Source organism: Medicago sativa, chromosome 7 (genome assembly GCF_051527215.1).
Source record: "Medicago sativa cultivar Bolivia chromosome 7, Bolivia_mono, whole genome shotgun sequence".
Lineage (NCBI taxonomy): Eukaryota > Viridiplantae > Streptophyta > Magnoliopsida > Fabales > Fabaceae > Medicago > Medicago sativa.
This window is the reverse complement of record NC_140755.1, coordinates 30,340,275-30,364,352: the sequence shown is the minus strand read 5'-3', so window position 1 is coordinate 30,364,352 and position 24,078 is coordinate 30,340,275. Positions and strand designations below refer to the sequence as shown.

General features: G+C 34.5%; 1 protein-coding gene and 1 pseudogene across 5 annotated transcripts; both read right to left on the bottom strand.

Moving 5' to 3' along the window:
* Nucleotides 1–444: 444 nt before the first annotated feature.
* LOC146905527 (cytochrome P450 71D11-like) lies at nt 445–2,351 on the bottom strand (annotated as a pseudogene). Its single transcript, XR_015018171.1, has 2 exons — nt 1,454–2,351; nt 445–1,227 (listed from the first exon to the last, which is right to left on the bottom strand). The product of XR_015018171.1 is annotated as a cytochrome P450 71D11-like (transcript).
* Nucleotides 2,352–4,249: 1,898 nt separating this feature from the next.
* Nucleotides 4,250–7,064, bottom strand: LOC146905526 (uncharacterized). Of its 4 annotated transcripts, none has more exons than XR_015018093.1 (7): nt 6,593–7,064; nt 6,164–6,287; nt 5,971–6,049; nt 5,747–5,876; nt 4,990–5,253; nt 4,697–4,884; nt 4,250–4,541 (listed from the first exon to the last, which is right to left on the bottom strand). XR_015018093.1 is itself a non-coding variant. In XM_085724453.1 (5 exons), the coding sequence occupies exons 2-5, from the start codon at nt 6,219–6,221 to the stop codon at nt 5,122–5,124; spliced, it is 399 nt and encodes a 132-aa protein (XP_085580579.1). In that variant the 5' UTR covers nt 6,222–6,287; nt 6,593–7,064; the 3' UTR covers nt 4,250–5,121. The 4 variants fall into 4 exon arrangements, 1 of the variants encoding a protein (XP_085580579.1); XR_015018094.1 differs by having other exon boundaries at nt 6,749–7,064; XR_015018092.1 differs by having other exon boundaries at nt 4,697–5,253.
* Nucleotides 7,065–24,078: the final 17,014 nt, after the last annotated feature.

The window sequence follows — 24,078 nt, the reverse complement described above, 5'->3', positions numbered from 1 at the left end:
GTATAGTACAATGTTGGAAAAAATAAAAACAACCCAAAAGTATCTTGGAAAAACAAAATTAACTTCTTAATCTAAACACTTTGAAATCTTGATAGTCTTTTAAAATCTTAGGATATAAATCCCTTGAAATTCAAATTACAAATCTTGAAAGTCTTTAAAATCTTAAAAAGTCATTAAAATCCCTTGAACACACAGACTTGGCAAAGGAATAATTTAGGGTAAAAAGATATAGTAGGTCATTTGCAATGGTCCAATAGTAGACCCTTATTTTTGGGTAGTATTAGGGGCTCCCGTCAAAAACCACATATTACCGAAAAATCACATGTGATTTCTATAAGATTAAAGCGACTACATTCAAATTAATAAAACATGCAGTATTGTGAAAAGGAAAATGTAGTAATGAACTCTTTCAAAAAAAGAAGAAATTGTAGTAATGGACTAAAATGAAAATAAGATAACATTTCACTCTAAAAAGTAAATAACAAGTATAAATAAGCTACTTATGGTAAATCCAGAATGTAACATAACATTTCACTCTAAACAACAGGTAACATAACATTTCAATCTTCAGGTAGTACAACTTTCACAAAACCTCCTTCTTTTTAGATTACAAGCAACTGATGAGATGTAATGGGAATCAAGTAAAGGCCACCCTTTCTTGACATAGTAACTCCAAACTCTTCTCCCAACTCTAATTCCTCGTTTTTCGTTCCATTGGGAAGTTTTCAATCAAAATGATACAATAAAAGTGCAAGGACCTGCTCTACATTAGCCAAACCATAGTTCATACCGGGACAAATTCTCCTACCAGCACCAAATGGAATGTACTCAAAATTAGTTCCTAAGAAATCAATAGAGCTATCAATAAACCTTTCAGGATAAAACTTATCTGGGTCATTCCAATATTTAGGATCCCTTCCAATGGCCCAAGAATTTACTAGGACTCTACTTTTTGACAGGTATACGATAGCCATTAATCTCACAAGCTTCTCGACTTTCCCTTGGAAGAAGGAGAGGAACAGAAGGGTGTAATCGTAATGACTCTTTGATGATTGATTTTAAATATTTGAACTCACCAATCGTAGCTTCATCAACCATTCCTTTCCTATCAAATCCCTTTATTACTTCAGCTTGTGCTTTCTTCAAAACTCTTGGATCCTTTATCATCTCAGCCATTGCCCAATTAACAGTAGTTGTTGCAGTCTCACTTCCAGCAGAGAACACATCCTGAAATATACAAGTTCAAAGTTTTAATAACCCTCTAGTTCTCGGGGATAAGTGACCCTGATAATCCGGAGTTTGACCAGGTAAATAAAGTCCGTCCAAGAATTGTTCTATCATGAATCGAAATCAGGTACTGAACAATTTGTTCTTGGGGGAGTTTATTAACCGCAACCACAATTTAAAATCACTTAATACATATAAAAATTAAAGAGATATTTAATGTGAATACCAGAATTATAGCCTTGACATTATCAGTAGTTAATTCAAAATCCATGTCACAACCACTTTCCACAAATTTTAAGACACAATCAATTAGATCTTCCTCAGCTTCAGGCAAACCTTCGTTTTCTCTTATTGGAATTGTCTCTTTATGGTCAGTGATGATATGACCCAGTATCCTGTCTACTTGTTGGCTTAACTTCTCAAGCAGGCTTCAATCCATATATATTTTGAATCCATTGAGCTGAAGGAAACAAGTCACCAATATAGAACCCTCCATCAAGTTTTATAAGTTGTTTTACAACTGATATGAACTCTTCTTGTTCCAAATATTTCTTACCAAATGCAGCCTTTGAAGTGAATGTATACATCATTGAAAGAACTTCTTCAGTGAGATTGAACTCTGATCCTTCATTTGAAGCAATCTTCTTTAGGAGAGAATTGATCTCTTTCTGTCTTACTGACCAAAGAGATTTGACTCTTCTTGTGCTTAATAGCTCAATAGCACACATCTTTCTAAGTTGTCTCCAGTAATCACCATAAGGTGAAAAAGCTATATCTATTGAATTGTAAGATGATATGTCTGTGGCAAGAAGATGAGGCCTTGATGCAAAGATAATATCATGTGTTTTTAAAACCTCCTTAGCAACTTCTTGTGAAGAAATAACAATGAAAAAATCTCACCAAGTTGAAGATGCATCAAGGGTCCATATTTTTTTGGCTAAATCTCTTAATCTTCTAGGTGGGTTTGTTGCAACAAGATGGAGAATATTTCCTAAAATGGGTAGCTTCCATGGCCCTATAGGTATATTTTTACCGAAGTCATATTTTTTGTAATGATTCCTAATTTTGAGTGCAATTATCATGAACATAAAAATAGTGAAAAAACTGAGAATTTGAAAAGCCATGGAGATGAAAACTAATGTGAGATGGACTAACATTTGAAAAACTAATATATATATATACTTGCAAAAGTACGGTAAGGATTCTAGGGTTAAGAATCGTATGCTAGGGTTTAGACTGATCATTAGATGCCTTGAGAATGATCTCAAGAGTAGTATTTATAGCCTGCTATGGGCTTGGATTTTGGTTGCTTAGTCCCCAAGCAACGAGGGTATTTGTGTATTTTAGGCGGTTTCTAGAGGTTTCTAGAAGCTAAGTGAGGCGGCACCCTAAGGAGGGCGCGCCTAGGCCTCAAGGGCCCTTCTGGAGGGCGCCTAAGCCTTTCTAGAGGTCTTAGAGCCTTTCTAGAGGGCGTTTAAGCCCTTAGGAATATTATGACGGTTCACAACCCCCCAAGCACGAGTCTTGGGACAAGGCGAAGTGATGATTTATGTTGTATTGCGTAGATCTGTTTTAGATAGGTATTTCGTATGAGGGTTCTCTAATCCCTGTTTAAGTCTCTGTGAAGTTATTCTGATGGTCCACAGCCCCTCAAGCACGAGTCTTCATGGCTTTTCAATTTTTTCAAAGAAGGGGCGATATAATAGGAGTAGTGGTAGACTTTCACAAAGAAATCTTTTTTCTTTTTCTTTTTTATAATAGGAGTAGCTTTCATGAATTATTATAAGAGAACTGCTATTATAAATGATATTAATAGTAATTATGAAAGGCATCAGAAACAAGACGTGATAGTAGTACCTAGTGGCTCGTTTTTGCCTTCTATTTACTATGTACTAGACTCTTGACCCGTGCTATCGCACGGGTCTGATAGAGTCGAACACTCTAGTATTTTATAACGATTGATATTTAATTTGTTATTAACAGAGTGTTCAGAAGAGAATGTCGTTAGTATTTCTCTAAACTATATTATATGACATCCAAATTAATAAAATATATGATATGGAACACAATAAGTTTTGACCAGTGAAAAGAGAGACAAATATGGTCGTCAACAAAAGTTGTCATCAAATAATTGTCCAAATATCATTACTCATAATTTTAAGCCATATAAATACTTCTGTTTCAAATGCTAGCTCGAAATAATTCACTAAAAAGTATTTCCTTGAAGAAATCTTGGCTTCTTCGAATGAATTTGAATTACATCATATAAATTTAATATCAGTGTGAATTTTCTTGAATTGAAACCCCATTTCTTGAAGATATCTTTTCACTTTTTTCGTCCATCTTATTATGATTCAATCTTGGTACAATCAGTGTGACAAATGCTAATTATTATAATGAATACAAAAAAGAAAATGCTTGTTTGAAATGAAAGCTGATCCATTTTTACATAAAAGATAAATAAAAGTTGTATTAACTATAAGCATTGGAACACAACTTGAAGCAAACTTGTTAAGTTCAGAACCAAAAGGAGTGATTGCAATGAAGCAGTGCACCTTTATGTGTTCATTGTTGTTCTTGGCTTTTTTTTAACAGGTTGTTGTTCTTGGCTTAATCGAACTATATGCCTATATAGCTTGATGAGTCCCAATTGAAAAGGGCAACTTCTAGAAAATTTAACTTCATAAGCCCTCAAGTTACCTCAAAATATGGTGTCAACATGGCAGCAACCATGTGCTTTAAATGGTCTACAATTCTGATGCAGTCCATATACATGCCTAATAGAAAATTATTTGTCATAATATCACGTATTTTCTTTCTCTGTTGAGACATGAATGACATAAGGCATTTCTAAAAGCAAAACATATGATAACAGCTTCAAAAGTATCATGAAACATTCTCATCCAAAGATCAAACAATTCTATGCAATGAGCATAAAATTGCATCATATCAAAATCATTTTGTGAATGCTATACAACCACTTCTCACATCCAATTCAATGTATACACCAGAACCAATACCATTAACAAAATCATACACGTATATAAAATGCTCGCTTACATTTGAGATATCAAATTCTATATGAAATGTACACAGTTTCGCCGTAATTTTATACATAGACACTTCATAGTAATCTTGAATATTCATTGGCACTGTACATGTGAAAAGGGAAAAATCAAAATCACAACAATTAACAAAGAGATTTGTATTAGTGTCTTAATTTTTCAAGCTCAACGCAACTTCCATTTTTGAGTACATTTCGATGTTCAAATTCACTTATAAGTATCCTGCTGCATCAACCATTATATATCTTCCTGAAAAGATAGTGAAGGATATTGTTATTAGTGGTTTTTATCAACTAAGTACATATTATCGAATTCAAAACAGGGAGACCAAATACATATATGTTAATTGCCTTTGATCACATCAAATTAAAGCAAACAGATGATATAAGTGATAAGCATCATACCTTGATGTTTTCAAACAGAGAATACCCAACTGCGATGACCAGCTACAGCTCATAAGCATTTGGATTACTTATTATTCATTATTAGGATCTATAACCTTTGAAGAAAAGAAGAAGAGCAAGGTTTTGACAGAAAACCTTGTTTGGTTTATAGAATAACAACCTTAACACACCTCAAGACAGATCCAAAGCTGCAACGAAAATTGCAGCCATAACACACCTTAAAAAACCAAAGCCGAAACACTCTTCTAGGGTAAGCAAAGAAAAACATACTACAATCAAACTTAATCACTAACCATAAAACATCCGAGCAGCTATCGAGATCTTGAATAGGGTAGGAAATCTATATTTAGCAAAGATGCCACCTCCATTTCTTTTTTGACCTCATGATGAATATATTTTGTGTCATGGCTTTGTGTAACTGTAGCTTAGGAGATTGGCCTCAACATATGCTTCCACATCTCATTCCATCTCTTAAACAACTTACCAGAATGCATTTTCAATACATGAGGCTGCCATTTTTTCCCTCTGAAATTACTCTTGGATGGAAAATTGACACCCTATAAGTGTGCATAACATGATTCTGTTTATTGACTTGGATTCAAGAAACCACAAATCAAATCAACACAAATAAAGATCACCAATATTCTATAGTTATCACAATTATATAATTGGCTTTTCAGGAAACCACAATTCAAACCTACACTAATAACTACCAAATCAGAAATAGTAAAAGAAAACAATTTCAAAATTCCTTAATATGCGCTTCTGCTGTCTACATTTTCAACTCTGCATTAATCTCATTTAACAACCTTGTCTATAATTCAATTAAGTTTTTTTAACTCCTCCAGGTAGCATATAAGATCAATATCAGGTCGATAAAACCATCCGCCGTCAGTTTCAAGCTCACAGGTTTTTACCAAGACCGTTGCAACACATTTATATGTAAATAACAATGAATCCATTCATAGTTAAAGCATATATTAATATAGCGAGTATTCGAAAATTTAATTCTCCCGACAACATATTTATAACCGAGATGACATAGCTAACCTCAGATGACTCGATCAAATCCTCAATGGTCATCCTCTTTGTTTGCAGTAAATCATTAGACATAAAGATTACAGTTGGACCAGTCATCTGGCTAACACTTTGAGTGAGTTCAACATTGGCACCATTCATCCTGAAAATTAATTGAGGATTGTTAATTTTAGCCTAAACCCCTATATTACAACAACATATATAATGAAACCAATTATATATTTCTAAAGCAATACCTTTCTAGATAATTAGAGACTATATTTGGATTCAACAACATTTTAGTTCCATAAAAAGCATCAGAAATACCCATGACACCTGACGATACAAATAAGTCATTAACTGCTATGAGTCTATACTGTTAGGAATTATATACTGTTAGATAGAATGAGTAAAAAATACAGAGCTGAAATGTTAAGAGTTATATTGTACCAAAATACTTCTTATGCTTGCAGCACAACGACCAAAGGCAAAGATGAGTCATGGGCATTCAAGCATTGTTGCATTTTCACGGCATACTAACTCATCCCACAGGGTGCAATGAATGTTATTTCCCCTATAACATACATAAATGTAATCCTTTGAAAAATAGAGAACCAAAAGAATCACACAAAAATAGCAGTTGCAACATTCAAAATACAATAAATAAAACCAACGATTTCAATATGCAGTCAGCAGTAATCAATTCATGAGATAAATAGCCAAATTAGATAACAATGCAATCAAAAAACTCATCAGATTATAAATAACCAAAAATCAAATTAAACAAATGCTCTCACATTTATTTCAACCCCTAATTTAAAAAAAACCTAAATTGCAAAATAAACAATCGAAACCCACAAAAACATGAACAACAATTACCTCAGTTTGGAAAAAAGGCTAAAAAGCTATTGCAGTGCAGACCACTTCAAACAGAAAAGGATTTGACAGGGAAGAAACATAGCAGATGAGGAAGAGGAGTAAGTTTGAAGAGGATCAAATAAAAATCCAGCTTTTCTCATGGAACAATCACCTTACCCCACCACCTTCGTCCCCTTTGATTCATGGTTGAAGAAATCCGGTCAATCATCAGACGATCTACTTCTATTCCTCTTCGCTACCGTCGTCTCAAGTTTCCGGCGATTACACAGAGATAGATGAGATGAATAATGATTTTGAGAGAAGAGCATCGATTGTTGTTGTAGATGAAGAAGAGAAGAAGAGAAGAGCATTTGGGTGAAAAATGGAAAGAAGGTGACAGAAACGGGAGAAGATGAATGGCAGAAAGGGTTTAGAAAGTGGTTTGTGTCTGATGGGAAAAGAAGAGGAAAAAAAGATGCTAGAGAGATTAGGTGATAATTAATGTGGCAGACAATTAAACATTAAAGTCAATATTGAGCACCGCAACTTGAGCATGTTTGGTAGGTGTTAGTTGTAATTGTCATTAATATGATGGTTTGAGAGGGAAATTTAGGAGTAGGGTTGCAAAAATTCTTATCAGACTGCACAACATTTATATTAAGTAAGATTAATTATATTATTAAAGAGATATTAAATTTATTAACTATTGCTAATCAACTGAAAAGTCATTGTCACTTGCTAAAAAAACAAAAGCATTGACATTGACAACAATCTGATAAAAGCACACACGGTTGACAGATTTTTGTCCACCCATGGTTCTGAAGGTTCTTCATATGCCTAAATCTCTGCAAAACTTTTAACTAGCTCTGGAATTTCACTTCTGGGCTCTTTATCATCAAATTTAATGTGCATTGATTCTTCAACACATTGTGTTTATGAATTATACACTCTGTATGCCTTGGATTTTCAGAGTAACCTAAAAAGATTCCTCTTTGAGCCTTGACATCAAATTTCTGTAGATATACTTTTTTATTCAAGATATAACATGTACATCCAAATTGATGAAAGTAAGAGATACTCAGTTTTCTTCCTTTAAAGAGTTCATATGTTGTTTTGTCCAAAATTGGTCTGATATAGATTCTATTTTGAACATAACATGTTGTGTTTACTGCTTCTGTCCAAAAGTGCTTAGCCAAATTATTTTCATGAATCATGATTTTGGCCATTTCAAGTAAGGATCTGTTCTTTCTCTCTACAACCCCAATTTGTTGTGGAGTTCTAGGAGAAGAGAACTCATGGATAATTTCGTGTTTTTCACAAAAAGATTCAAATGACTCATTTTCAAATTCACCACCATGATCACTTCCGACTTTTAAATTTTTTATCACTTTTTCAGACTCTACTTGAGGAAAGAAGTTACTAAACACATCATATGCATTATCTTTAGTTCTAAGGAACTTAACCTAAGTCCATCTACTGTAATCATCAACAACTAATCCATATTTATTTTCGTTGATTGATGCAGTACTTATAGGTCCAAATAAATCAATACGAAGTAGTTCTAAAGGTCTAGAAGTAGAGACAATGTCTTTAGAGTTAAAAGATGATTTCATAAATTTTCCTTTCTGACATGCACCACATAGTGCATCTGAGTGATAGTCAATGTCTGATAAGCCTCTGACAAGTTGTAACTTACTAAGCTTAGAGATTAATCTCCACTTAGCATGTTCCAACCTTCTGTGCCACAACCATTTCTTATCACTCACTGATAAAAGACAAACTACCTTCTGATTAGTAAAATCTAAAAAATTGATTTTATAAACATTATTCTTTCTTTTACCTTAGAACACTATGGATTTGTCATTCTTGTTGATTATTGTGCATTTGTTCTTATCAAACATCACATCATAACCACTATCACAAAATTGGCTTCTGTAAATACCAGTCACAATAAAATCTTGAAGTGCAATATCTTCCTCACTTAAGGGTTTCTTACACCATTTCTCAATCATTTGCTTAAAACATCTATTTTTAGCTTCTATATTTTCCATATCCAACATAATTGTTTGATGTAGTTTTAACAAACTTACATATCTTTCTTTTAACTCTTTCAACTCTTTAGATCTAGTCTCAAAGTGACTGAGAAGCTCTTTGACAGAATCAATAAGTTCAGATCTAGTTAATTTAGAGTATACCTCATTTTCATCCTCAGAGTCCGTTCCGGATTCTACATCAGAAGCTACTGTAGCTACCAAGCCCACAACCACATTTGCTTCATCTTCAGTTTCATCTTTCTCAGACCCTGATTGATTGTCTAGATCTTCCCAAGTAGCCATCAGACTCTTCTTGGTTTGCCTTCTGAAATTGTTGGATTTGTAATATGCTTTCTTATATTTCTCCTTTGATTTCTCTTTGTGCAAATCAGGACAATCAACAATGAAGTGACCAGGTTTCTTGCAGTTGAAGCATCCCTTCTGATCTTCTTTCCATGAACCTGATCCTCTATAGCCAATGTTTCTGCTCAAGAACCTTTTGTTCTTCTTAGCCAGATACTGGAGTCTTTTGGAAAGCATAACCATCTCTTCAACTTATGGATCTCCTTCAGAACCTCCAGCAGGAGATTCATCTTCAGATTCATCAGCTTTGAGAGCTTTTGAAGACTTTCCATTAGACTTTAGTGTTATAGATTTAGACTTTTTAACAGGTTCTTGTTCCTTGAGCCCTATCTCATGACATTTGAGAGAGCTTATAAGATCTTTAAGACTTAGAGTGTTTAAATCTTTAGCTAAATAAATATCTGTCACCTTAGGTCTCCATCTAACAGGTAAGCTCCTTAGAATCTTCTTCACATGATCAACATCTATATAGCTTTTCTTCATAATCTGAAGTCCAGAGACTAGAGTCTGAAACCTGGAGTATATAGTCTCAATGTCTTCGTCCTCTTTCATCCTGAAGATTTCATATTGCTGAACAAGCACAATAGCTTTAACTTCTTTGACTTTCTTATTAACCTCATAGTTAGAACACAGAGATGCAAACATAGCTTTAACAGTAGATTTATCACTCATCTTCAAGTATTCTTTGTGAGGTAGAGCAGCAACAAGAATGCCTCTGATCTTGTGATGTTTCTTATAATGCTTCTTTTGAGCAGCAATGTGTTTCTTTCTATCAACAACAACACCTTCATTTAAAATCATATCATCAACACCATCTTCAAGGATATCCTATAATTATTCATCCAAGTCCATGATATGACTATACATTTTGGTTTTCCACCAAGAGAATGTGTGAGGATACCATTGAACATTGGAGGCTTGTTTGAACCGGATGATTTGTCATCATTATAATCATAATGGAACAACAGAGCTAGAATTTCCAATATCACCAGAAGACATGTTTTCCTCGGATCTTTTATGTTACACTGTTAAGTGCTAGAACAACATAACCAGGTGCACTGGTACCAACTGAAGGTCAGAAAAACACAAGAAGAGGGGTTGAATTGTGTTAGCTTTTTCTTCTTATTAAACTAAGTCTAGAGTCCAGATTTTGATAGAGTTCAGAGTACGGAACAATGTTCAGAGCCTAATAGCAGCAGATATAAAAGTGATAGAGAGGGGAGATAAAGACACAAAGCAATTATCCTGGTTCCTTCCACAATCCGGAAGTAGTCCAGTTATAATCTAATCTGATTACAAATGCTCAAGCACACAAGCAAGACACTTAAAATACTCAAGCTCACAAACAAGAGATTTCCTATGCTCAAGCACAAAGTAAGAGACTTATAGAAAACAAATTATAAAGAAATAAGTTTGGTATGAACACTTGATATACAATCAGCGGTGTTCACAATACAAACCAGTTTAGAATCTAAGGCTCTAGAATTTCTAAGATATGAAAGTAGTTTAAGAAATTCTAAGTGTTTGATGCACAACAATTTCAGTAAAGTTTTAGCACAGTTTAAATGTTGTAGATTCTCTACTAATCTTCAAGTCTTCATTCCTTTATATAGAGGTATGAAATAGACGTTGTAGAGGTGCCATCGCATCAAAGAGTCGTTTTAGAAGCTTGATCAATCACCAATAATTTGTTGCTTGATATGGTTAATGTCCTATGTGGGAAAAATTTGAAAACCATTCCTTTTATGGAGAATTAACCAGCAGAGACACAGTTGTAGCTTGTACTATGCGCAGGAAATGTTGGAGTAGTGGTTGTACAATTGTACTATTTGTTCTTCATTGTCCTTTCTCTTTGGTTAAGCATCCAATGCCTTCTAATTCCTCTAAATATCCATTGCTCCAGTCTTCTATTCCTTCTGCATATTTCTGTCTTCAAATATCCATTTAGCTAACTTCAGGTTCTTCATTTCAGACTCTAATGGTCTTCAGACTTTGGGTGAACTTCAAACTCTGGCAGTCAGCTTCTGATTGTCTTCAGGCTTTGATGTCTTCAGACTCAGACTTGCAACAAAGCTTCTCTTGTAAATTCTTTTGCTATAACTTGTTCTTCCAGGACCAATACCTTGTTTTATTATAAATTTTAGTCTATGGTCATGCACACTTGAACAAATATTAGCATATCCTATTGAACTTTTAATACCTTGTTATCATCAAAACCTAAAGATGCATTATCAAACACATTTTGTTCCACCAAACTCACTTAACAAACTTAAATCTCTGAATTACTCAACCAACTCCAATTCCTTTACAATAAGTGTCGACATATGAAACGACTTCCTACTCAATGCATCTACTACCACATTAACCATATCTGGATGATAATTCAACTCAAAATCATAATCCTTCAAAAATTCCAACCATACCCTCTGCTCATATTCAACTCTTTTTGATCAAGCAAATACTTCAAACTATTGTGGTTGCTGAAAACTTCAAACTTCGAACCATACAAGTAGTTCCTCCAAACCTTAAGCACAAACACAACTGTTGCCAACTCCAAATCATGGGTCGGGTAATTTCTTTCATGTACCTTCAACTGTCTAGAAGAATATGCCACAACTTGTCCATTCTACATAAGCATTCCACCCAATCCCATCTTAGATGCATCGCAATACACCAAAAAAGACTAATTTGCATTTGGCAAAATCACAATTGGAGCTGATGTCAACCTATTCTTTAACTCCTGAAAACTCTCTTCACACTTAGCATCCCAAACAAAAGCTTGACCATTGTGAGTCAACTGCGTCAAAGGTAAATCCTACTCCAAGGAAACGTCTTATCTCACTAACTGAGTTAGGAGTCTCCCACTCCAACGCTGCATCAACCTTGGAAAAATCTACTGCTATTCCACCTCTAGGTATCACATGACCAAGGAAACTCACTTCATGCAACCAAAACTCACACTACGACAACTTAACATACAACTTTTTCTCCTTCAAGGTCTGCAACACATTCCTCAAATGCTCCGCATGCTCCTCTTCTAACTTCGAATACACCAATATATCTGTTATACCCTAATTTTGTACCTAAAAATACTTGCTGAAAATATTTTTCCATCTTTGATATATGTCTATTACTCTTGAAAAATTGCCAATTTGCTATTGTGTTTACACTGACATTATACTCTGCTTTATCTCCCAATTTAGCTTTAAAAATCTTTTCAACTGTGTATTTGTCTATGTTTTCCTGCATTTCAAGTCATCCAAAAACATTTTTCTTGCATTTCAAGTCATTTGAATTTGTCTCTGATCAATTGCATATTTCTCTGCATTTTATTTCAATATTATTTGCAAAATTCATGAAGAAGGGTATTTTAGTCATTTCCTACATTCAAACTCATTTTAGTCCTTGAAAATTGTTTGAGTCTTTTCAATTGGTTTGTATAAGTCCTTGTTTCAATCTCATGTTAAAATCCAATTACATTTGAGTCATTTTGAGTCAGTTTGGCCCCTAGGGGCATTTTAGTCATTTCCTATGTTAAAACTCTTTTAATCCCTAAAAATTGTCTCTGAGTCTTTTCATTTAGTTTATATAAAACTCTTGCTTTAATTCCCTGTTAAAAAACCATTTTGAAATTGCATTTGAGTCATTTTGAGTCATTTTAGTCCCTAGGGGCATTTTGGTCATTTCACACAAAATTTTGACAGAGAGAGGTTACTTTGAAGTACCTCATTTATGTAATTGGTTCATTTTAGTCCATTTTGTGTTTTTTATTGGTTTCACTTTACGTTTTTTCCAATTTACCAATTTTATTTCAATTTTATTATTAATTGCATTTCAGTCCTTCAAGTCTTAAAAATTGCACTTTAGTCCTTTCTTCCATTTTATTTTTCTTTTAAAGTCTTTTTCAATTTACATTTTAGTCCTTTAAGTCAAACTTTTGTTTTTAGTCCTTTTTTGGGTCAATTGCAGATTGGTCCCAAAGTCTTAAAAATTGCAGAAAGGTCCTTAAGTCCCAAATTTAGTCCAAATTCGAATCAAACAAGTCCAGTCCAGGTGTCACCTTCCCATTGGATTACAAGTACACATGTCAGCTATAAATACGACACATCATCAATGCACAGTACAACAGAACCATTCATTCAGTGCCAACTCAACAAACTCCAATCCCATTTCTCTCTCTTCTCCACAGAATCAAACCCTAACCGTTTCAGAAAAATCTCAAGAACACGATGAAGTTCATGAAGAACTTCATCCCCAAATCCTAAACCCTAACTGTCCAGAATCAAAATCCACCTCAATTCATCACAAAATTCGTATCAATTTCATCACGCAAAACTCAATTCAACAATTATTGCACAAAATTTGTTCGAATTTACACAAATTCTCAGAGATTCTAATCTTCATCATCGAATTTGCACCTTTGCAATTCTAGCGTAGATTCGTCATCAATAGTGACGAATCCAACGCGATCACGAAGGATTTAGAAAGAGAAGAAGAGGATCGAAGTGGAAACGAAGAAGAATCAAGCACCAGAAAGGTTCGAAAAGACGAAGAGTGAGAAGACGAAGAATCTTCGATTTATTTTTGAAGATTGAACCAGAACGCTTACCAGAATCAAAAGCAAGGCACCAGAGTTCTTTTCACCGTTTCTTTGCTCGAATCTCCGAATTACAACGAGGTAATCCATTAATCCTCCTCTGTTTCACAGTTTCATTCGTATAAGTGTGATTTATTCACGAAACGATGTAGATCTACAATGTTTAAAACGTTTAGTCACAAGTTTCATTGAAATCTTTTGAAAAGAGTTTAAACCGAAGGATTAGGAGTAGATCTACGTCGTTTTGTGGCTTATTTGTGTTTTATGGTTATGAATTCGTGCTCAGTGTAAAGAAACAAGTAGAAAGATGTTTAGATCGGGCTTTTTTGAGCCAAGAGAGTGGTGGTTAGGTTTCCGTCGCCGGAATCTTCGCTGGCGGTGGTCAAGTCCGCTGGAGAAGACAACCGGCATCTTAGAGAGAAGGGAGAGCGTTTTAGGATTTAGAGAGAGAAAGAAAGGGAGAAAATGAAGAAAACGTTGGGGTAGGGTTTATATAAACCTCTAGATTGTGTCTCCACCGTCAGATCTAGGGTTAGGGGGAACTGGATCAATCCAACGCCCCTGATGCGTTTGGATAGTCCAGATCCCTGTTGGATCTTGGGCCTGGGCTTCAATCTGACTGGACTTCGTATTCTTGTGTTTTTGTTGCTATTTCAATACTGCTTCTTGCTGTTTGCACCCCCTATGTGTTCAAAAGCTTTGATAAAAATCCTAGAAAAAATTCCTATGTGTTTTTAATGTGTTTCTTGATATTTTTGTGAATGTTTTACATATTAAAATTGATAAAAAATATATATGATATCACTTGTAATTTGTTTGTCTTTCTTGTGAATTTTTGCTATGTTTTGATATGATATTTCGTCAAATTGATACTTGTACTTGTTGTGTAATCTTGTGATATGTTTGCCTCTGATTTGTGTCCCTTTTTCACTGTTTGTAGATGCAATTTGTTAATTTCTTGTGTTGCAAGTCATGTGGATATTGTTTGTAAAAATAAAGTGCCAAATATGTCTAAAACAAATCATAATCCTTGACTTGAATGTGTTCTCATAATTCTCACATCATTGATTGTAATAAAACCTTTAGAAAATTGTCATGATATGAGGATTATAGGTCATATACTTGTTTTGGTGTTATGGTAAATTTTAGGTATGTTTTGCCACTTTTAGGTTAAGAGTCTTATCACTTTTTGTTAAGTTCTTAGTGGTTCTTTTGCTTATAATTTCCATTCTATTATGCCTTATGCTACTAACCACTTTATTTCATGTTTCATTCATCCATAAGCATCTCATCCACCATCTTATTTTCTTAGCTTTTATTCCTTACACTTTAATTTTCATGCCAAAACTTAGCATGTAAAGATTTAGGGATTTTGTAATTTTCTTCATGCTTTTCAAATTCTTGCAAGACCATAGAATGTAAACTAGGGCATGTGTAAAGGACAATGGACTCTAATGATGTACACCGACACAAACACCGACACATGCACACACATCACATGGATACTTTAGATGTATGTTTAGAGTATGCATGCCTTAGATGTAAGTTTAGGGAATGTATGTTTAGATGTATGTTTAAGAACTTTGAAACTTAGGCAAAAATTCTCTTTTCCAAAAAACATGAACCACATCACTCAAATATTTTTCCAAATAAACCTTGGGATCAAAATCCCATTGAATTTTTTCCTTTCTTTTCTTAAACAAAATCTTAATGAACTTTAATCATACTTAGACTTCTTTTGCAAAATGACTAATTCCACCTCACATTTTCAAAATTTTATGCCCTTGAGGCCTCTCTCTCTCATTCTTCAAAATTCCATTTTTTGAACTTAAAATCAACCAACAAAAACAAAAACATTTTGTGGAAGAGAACTACATGGAGTTTGATCCCTTAAAAGGGTATGTAGGCAAGAGGTCAAAACCTCTCCAAGTCCAATAAAAATAAAAATTCAAACATTCTTCTCCCTCCAATTCTTGACTTAGTAAACCCTTAGGTGTAAATAACATTTTTCAAATAGCATTTGAAAATAAAGCGCGCGCGTAGAAAGTAAAGACGGTTCCTATAGGATACTATAGTCGTTATGGGTGCCTAACACCTTCCCGTAGCGAAAACAACTCCCGGACCTCGATTCTCAAGGGTTTTTCTAATTTTTCCTTTCCCAAGAAAAAATGAGATATCAAAGGTTAAAAAGGTTCAAACTTAATCAATGTTTGACACCCGAAAAACCAAGATAAAACAATATCGTCTATGAACACCACCACAAACTTATCCAATTAAGGATGGAAAATTCTATTCATGTATTCCATAAATACACTTGGCACATTAGTCACACCAGACGGCATCACAAAATACTCATAGTGATCATATCTTGTTCGGAACGCAGTCTTTGGTATATCTTCTGATTTCACATGTATTTGATGATATCATGACCTCAAATCAATCTTGCTAAACACATGTGCACCAACCAACTGATCCATAAGATCATCTATCCTTGGAAGATGATATTTTTTCTTAATGGTAACCTTATTTAGTTGTCGATAGTCTACACAAAATCTCGTACTAACATCCTTGTTCTTAACTACCAACTCTCCCAAGTGCTTCAACTCACCCAGCTCCAATGCATACATCCGATATGACGTCGTCGATATAGGACTAGTACTAGGTACCGAATCATTCGCGAACACCACTTCCCTCTTTGACAGTAAGTCGAGAATGGCCATCCCTCTCAACATAGCAAACATAACTAGATTCAATCTTATAGCACAACCAAGAGAAATAATCAAATGTGTTGCACCAATATCAATAATAGCAATCAATGGAGTGTTGTTAATGAAACAAATACCTCTAATCAAGTTGTCTAGTTTCGCAATACAATATTCATCTTAAGCACTACCATATTCACATGTATTCTCATTCAATTATTAATTGGCTATAAAGAACTTCAAAACAATCTTCACAAGGGTATAATCAAGTGTTCACTTCATCAAATAATTATCAATTCAACACATAGCATCTACACCTCGTCACCATAATAAAGTATGCATCTTTAACACAGACTCATAAGGATGCAATGTTCTAGTTTGACTCTATATGCACGTGGTACCAAGTTTTGGATATAAGAGGTATGTTTCTAAGTGATCCTCTGTCGTCAAATTTTTGGATAATCAGTGGTATATTACCAATTAATCCACCCTTCATTAAATAGAACTGACCATGACGCATGGATACCAAGTATAAACTCGACAATGCATAAATCATATAGTTCATGTTACATGATCACTTCACACATAACATAACAACACACCAACACACCAAGACATCGTCAAATCAATACATCCATACACCAACAAATCATTTCATCACCACATCAACACTTATTCACATCAATAATTCACCATCATCATATTAATCATCATCATACCATCATCATATCAATGTCATTATAAACAATACATCAACATTTCATCATTTGGTTTCATCATTATATAATTCTCATCATCATGGCAAAGCACATTAATATGTATTCACATTATTTCATAATCGCATTCACCATCATTGGATATTCATAACATATCATGTTACATCATGAAGCATACTTCAATAATCATCTAATAAGTTCACAGTCATTGCATAATTCAATTTAAAGTTAAATCACATGTTCAAGAATAGCCATTCTAGTTTCTAAGTTTACTTCCAACATAAGCTTGGTTAATTACTCTTGTACATCCAAATTATACTCCTATTAATCAAGTTTAGCGGTTTGAGACATAAACATACACCTTGAGTACACTTTAAAAGCATAAAAATGAGGTTTGACATAACTGAGAAAAATGCACGGTCGTGCACTTTGGGAGCACGGTCGTGTGTTTTTCAAAAACACACTTTCAGCAAATCAACAGACAACGCACGGTTCGTGAATATGGGGGGCATGGTCGTGCGTTTTTCCCAGGCAGTGACTGTGCTGTTTTTCTGCATTTTTGCTGCTGAAAAACCATTCTTCGACTCCATTTTCGATCCAAAACACACCAAACTTGACCCAAATAATCAAACTAATATTATCTAATCAATTACACATTAATACATTAATTTCACCTTAACCAGCTTAATTATACTCATTTTCATCATTAATTAAAATAATTTTCAACTACTCTAAAATATCACTTCAAACCCATTTTTAACATGTTAATTCACACTCAAACATATCAACAACAAAAACAACAACTCTTCTTCAAAATCAACAACAACAACATTTCACCAATTCAATTATAATAACACCAAGACAACAAATTAGCATCATCTTTCATGAATTTCATCAAATCAATCATAGAACTCAGAAACAAAACAACATATTCAAATCATGAACTTATCACCATAACCTCATAAACTCACAAACAATCAAATACCCTTAATCATAATAGCATATTAGAGCACAATTTAATCATTAATTCATCACAAGATTCATGAACGTAGAGAGAAAACATTGATAAGTGCCAGAAAGTAGTAATTCAAATGAATATTTAAGGCACTTTTGTTACTTGTTTTGCAAATTACTTAGGGAAAAGCCGAGAGATAAGTGATTATGGCCCTTTTACGCTTTATCTATCTTACTTTACCCATTTATGCAGGAATTTAACTCAAGACACTAAGCAAAGAAGAGAAACAAAGAAAAAATACAAAGGTTTACTCGCAATGGCGAGTTGATGGAGATCAAAGGCGAGTCAGAGGCGAGCAATAGTCAGAGAGTACAAGAAATTACTCGCACTCAACACGCAATGGCGAGCAGGAGGCGAGTGAACTTGCAATGGCGAGTGAAAGGCGAGCAAGGTCCAGAGAGCACCAGTTTTCCCACGCCCTCAACTCGCAATGGCGAATGGAAGACAAGCAACTCACAATGGAGAATGCATTTACTTGCGCGTCGAGTTAGGGCGGCTAAAACTCCTCAGAGATAACGTGGCACAAACCCACTGGTGAAGAAACCTCAACTCGCCAAGGTGAATGAAGGTACTCGCGAGGCGAGTTGATGCAGAACAGAAAAGTCTATAAAAGCCCACTTGATCATTTCATTGAAAATATCTTAGAAACTCCACTACCACAATTTTGGCCTTTAATAGCACAATTTTAATAGCGCTTATGGATAAATGCTAATAAAAATGCAACTCATAGACCTGTTATAGCAATTTTCGGAAAGCGCTAAGAAAAACATGTAAAAAACTAGGTTAGATAGCGCTTTTCTAAAAACGCTATTATTTTGGTTTGCACTAATAGCGCTTTTTAAGAAACGCTATTGTTCGAGGGGGGTATAGATAGTGTTTTACACAAGTGCTATTGTTTGGGCTTTATTAAAATAAATAAAAGACAAATTTTTTTTTTCATTTTCGCGGACAAAGCCGCACAGCTCACAAAAGCTCCTCCTGCTTTCATCCATTGAACTGCTTCTTCATCACCGAACTGCATAGGTCCTTCATTGTCCATTCTCCTCCTTCATCAACCTCTCAATCGCGTCATCTTCTTCTCAATCGAGGGACTGTTTCTTCTCTCAATCCGCTTTCTGATTCTCCGGTACTGTTCCTTTACTGTTCACTCGCTTTACTTTTTGTTCCTTCTCTCAATAGATTTTGATTTGGTGACCCTTTTCGTTTCTTCTCTCAATATATTTTGATTTGGATTTGGATTTGGATCTGGTGACCCTTTTTCTTAGATTTTGAGAGTTGAATGTGTTATGATGCTTAGATTTTGAGCGTGTGACCCTTTTGCTTTTCTGCTTTCAAAATCCAATTTTTTCTGAAAAATATTATCTTTTTCTAGTTGTGATCCTTGTTCTTCAACTTTGCTTCTAGACTAGAGAATTAGAGATCATGCATATTAAGCACCAATGTGTGAAAAGTGAGAAAATAAGTGGTTAACCGGTTATTTGTGTGCTTGAAGTTTGATTCCTTCTGTTTTTGATAGTTGATATATCAGTTTTGATGGGCAATTACCTAGCAACGTCAACCATTTCTTTTATCTCTCCATTTTTAATATAAGAAGTTTTTGTGCTAATGATATTGCTACCTCTTAACCTTTTTTCTCAAAAGATTTAAGCAATTTAGTTTCCTGTGTTATTTGTGAGTGCATTTGTCTAACATTATTTACCCCCCTTTGAACCATATATGTTTTGTATACGTAGAACACATGTTTTTAATATATTAGATGGAGTAAATAAATATTCGAATTGGTCTCCGATGAAAAATATAGAGAGCGGTTTGGTTGAGAAATAATGTCGTTAAGAATCTCAATTGCAGGTCAATTTAGTCATAAATTAAGTGATATATTTATAATGTTTGGAAATGTGGTGCCTTTAGACAATTTCACGGTGAAAATTCACGGCGGGAGTTGAGCTTATGATTTTCACGTTGAACATTGCATTGGATTACGAGAATTGGTGTGCCGCCACATTTTTAAATATATGCTATCTTTTAAGGCCAAATTTATGATGCACATGTTGGTGTAAGCCCTAGAGGCCAATAATTTATGTTAAACTTATCTTATGTATCATGACTTTTATTATTGAATAATATATGACACTCTTTATTATATTTATGTAATGTTAATAAAGTCCTTAGAATAGATAGTTCGTGTAATAATATAATTAAGTGTGACTTAATCATGAGATTACATTATCATAAAGAACGCTATTCTTAAATGCATCCGTAGTCAAAGCTTTAATATGAATAAAGGATAATAATAAAGCATCGAGACTATTATGTATGTAGACTGATGACCGCATCTCATGGGTCATAGATATGAGATATTAAGTCTATACATAGGTATAAGTATTAGGAGTAATATTTATACTGGATTGACCCACCGTGAGAATACTACATAGTATGTTATGATATTGTCATAAGATATTCTCACAATGATAATAATGTATATCGCTCTTAGACCTGAAACCACTATGATTCCTAGATGTGTACTCAAGTGCTTTGTTGCCATTCTAACGTTGTCTGTAACAGGATAACCATAACGTTGGTTGATGGGTACTTGATGAATCATGCTGAGGGACATGAGTGTCCTAGATGGGATTTGTCCCTCCTCATAAACAGGAGATATATCTTTAGGCCTCTTGATGAAATATGACTGTAAAACTGCATGGCCATGCCGAACTAAGTCAATATAAGATATTGGACTTATTCGTTATTCAGTATATTTTGGAATCAAGAAATATAAATATTGATCTATACAAGGGTGACAAAATATCTATGCCTTGGGATCAATAAAGATATCGAGACAAAGGAGTAAGTGTACACATGAGTATTATCATGGAAAGGTTTCGTCAGATCACTTGACATTCTTGTCACTTGGGTAGCAATGATGTGTTGCTAGATACCGCTCATTGTTTATAATATTAAATATTAGCTTTAATATTATTGCCAACGTGACTAGAACCTATAGGGTCACACACAAAGAACAGTCAAAAGAGAAATATATAAGTATGACTTATATAAGGGGTGCGTTTAGTAAATAACGCTAATTAGTTAGCAAAATTACTAAACTCGTTGTTGGGCTTACTGAAGCCCAATAGTGACTTCTGACTTGCAGAGCACACTAGAAGTTCTATAAATAGAACTCTAGTGCTGAAGTTTTTGGTTACACGTTTTGAAGCAACCCTCTTCTCTGCACTTCTGATTCCTTGGCTAGCACCGAGTTTTGGAGGAGCACTGTTCGTGTGGACTTGCTAGAGGCTTTGCTGCTTGCTGCTTGCTTGGCTGTGATCGAGATTCCAGTTTCCAGTTTTCAGCTTTCAGATTTCACACTTCGAGGTAACAATCGAATCACTGATTCATGTTTGAATTTCGTAATGATCCAAGGAAAGAAAATCGAAATTATTCCGCTGCTTCTACTCCATTCTTTTATTCGATTTTCCTTCAGTGGTATCAGAGCCAATTACGAAACCTTGAATCGGATTGCTTTGTTACCGCTTTATGTTTTAATTTGATTAAACATATTGAACGAAATTAAATAATAAAGAGAATTAAAAATTGGCATCGTATTATATTATGTTTTCTGTGCATGGCTTTTCGATTTGATTCGATGTTTCAGAAACCGTTTATGGTGAAACATCGACGTTTCGATTATACATATCGACAGGAACATAATTGATCGATCATAAAACGCAGTTAATAATAATATCAATCACGTCTATGTGCATGGCTTTTCGATTTGCTTTGATGTTTCAGAAACCGTTTCTGGTGAAACATCAAACCTTTCGATTATACATATCGACAGAAGCATGATTGGTAAATTCTGTATAACAACAGTGTATGTGATATACTGGATTTGATCATAGTTTAAATAAGTCAGATGATATTTGTTTATATTAATTGATCTGATGTATGGAGCTTCGTAACCGATTCTATGTACTCTGGTGAAGCATCCTAGACTCGATCATGATATATGAATAAACAATCAGAGTACTTGTTTAATAAGATCAGATTGTTATGCGGGATTAGGGTAATCAGAAACGTGTCAAGTGTTGATGCAAAATACGCAATCTAGAATATTTTGGAACACAATCTGAGATATTTTGGTATGCAATCTAATATATTTTAGTACTTGATCTGAAATATATTTTGGTACATAATATAATATATTTTGGTACTCAATAAAATATATTTTGGTACATAATATGAGATATTTTTGTACTTAATATAATATATTTTTGTACTCAATTTAATATATTTTGGTACTCAATTAAACCCCCAACTAATCTGTGTAGTGTGATCATATGTCAAATTTTAATTTAATTTATTTTAATTATAAAGACCTTAATAATAATAAAAGTGTGTTTGTTATTATTATGTGTGTGAATGATTATGGCCTTAGTCCTTTTTATTTTATTTTGTTTGGATTTTGAAATACGGCCTGCGTGTCGTGCCTCTCTCTCATATTCTATTTGTACATTCTCTTCTCATCCACTCCCTCGTATGTAAAACGAGTTTCTTATTATGTAATGTAAATAGAATACAAGTAGGTAATAGGGCTGAAGGCGTTAGGATAGTCCTGGAGGTCCAGCTTGGAGAAGCAAGGTCGTTTCTAGGATTAGTTTAGATTCTCTCATTGGCTTGAGAGAGTCATAACGTTAGGAGGCCATAATCATGTCACTTTTATTATTGTATAATTGTTATGCATGTTATGATTGGAGTGCGAATATATGTGATATATAAGCCGTGGTGAGGTGAGATCAAATTTAATAAAAATCCTTCAATTCAAAATATTAAGTTCAATGCTTTCCAAAAGTTTAACACCCTTCAAGACTAATATCGAATATGTGGGTTTTGCCTCCGTGAAGCGCATATTTTATACTAGTAAGTTGCGGTGCGGTAATCCAATTTACCCAAGTGTTATTCTTTTGGGTCTAACTTAACTAAATTAATTTTAATAAGATTAGAATAAATTTAGAAGCTATAATTGGGTAATGTCTATATGATAGATTTGAATAAAGAGTTATTCACCTAATTGATTTGAAAGTTGTATATGATACAATTGGAAATGTTCCTACCTAAATAGCTGAGTTTTAAGTACAGCCCCCGTTGACTTAAAGCAAGGTGAAATAAGGATTTCAATCCACTAGAAAATCTTCCAACGGGATTTTCCGAGTCAAATGTTTGAAGGTCATTTGATTTGAGTAAAATAGTGGGAGCGTATTTAATTAAAGGCCAAATTAAATATGTTATTTTCATGATACTTATTTTGTATATTTTAAAAATTGTAGATGGCCAATAACGCTTCAAACAACATTTTGCGATCACTCATTGAAAAGGAAAAATTGACTGAAAAAATTTTTATTGACTGGTACCGTAACATGAGGATTGTCCTCACCCACGAGAAAAAGCTGTATGTGCTTGATGGACCCGTTCCTGAGGCACCACCTGCTGGAGCTCCTGCGGCTCAAAGAAATGCTCATACCAAGCATCTCAATGATTCCGTAGAAGTCTCTTGCATCATGCTAGCCACCATGACTCCCGAGCTGCAAAAACAGCATGAAGGGATGGCTGCGTTCGATATGATCGGACATCTAAGGACTCTTTATGAAGAGCAGGCTAGGCATGAAAGGTTTGATGTCTCTAAGGCCCTTTTCTCTACCAAGCTGTCAGAAGGAAGTCCCGTAGGACCTCATGTGCAAAATGATTGGGTACTCTGAGAACCTAGCTCGATTGGGATTTGTCCTTGAGCAGAAACTTGTTGTTGATCTTATCTTGCAATCGTTGCCTGAAAGCTTCAGCAGTTTTGTCCAGAACTTTCTCATGAATGACATGGACAAAACACTTCCACAGCTTGCAGCTATGTTGAGAACTGCTGAAAAAAATATGAAGGGAAAGGGAAAGGCTGCTGCCGTTTTAATGGTTAATAATGGCAAGTCCAAAAAGCACCATAAGAAGCCTAATAAGTCTAAGGGAAATGGCAAAGGCAAATCTGTTGCCAAGCCATATACCAAAGCTTTGAAGCCTACTGGAGGCGTGGCTAAGGAGGGC

What these genes read in the sequence shown, in the direction of transcription:
- LOC146905526 (XM_085724453.1), bottom strand. Translation starts at nt 6,221, where the DNA reads ATGCCCATGACTCATCTTTGCCTTTGGTCGTTGTGCTGCAAGCATAAG. An exon ending in CAAGCATAAGAAGTATTTTG is followed by an intron (nt 6,050 to 6,163) that starts GTACAATATAAC and finishes TTGTATCGTCAG; the next exon opens with GTGTCATGGGTATTTCTGAT. An exon ending in GTCTCTAATTATCTAGAAAG is followed by an intron (nt 5,877 to 5,970) that starts GTATTGCTTTAG and finishes ATTAATTTTCAG; the next exon opens with GATGAATGGTGCCAATGTTG.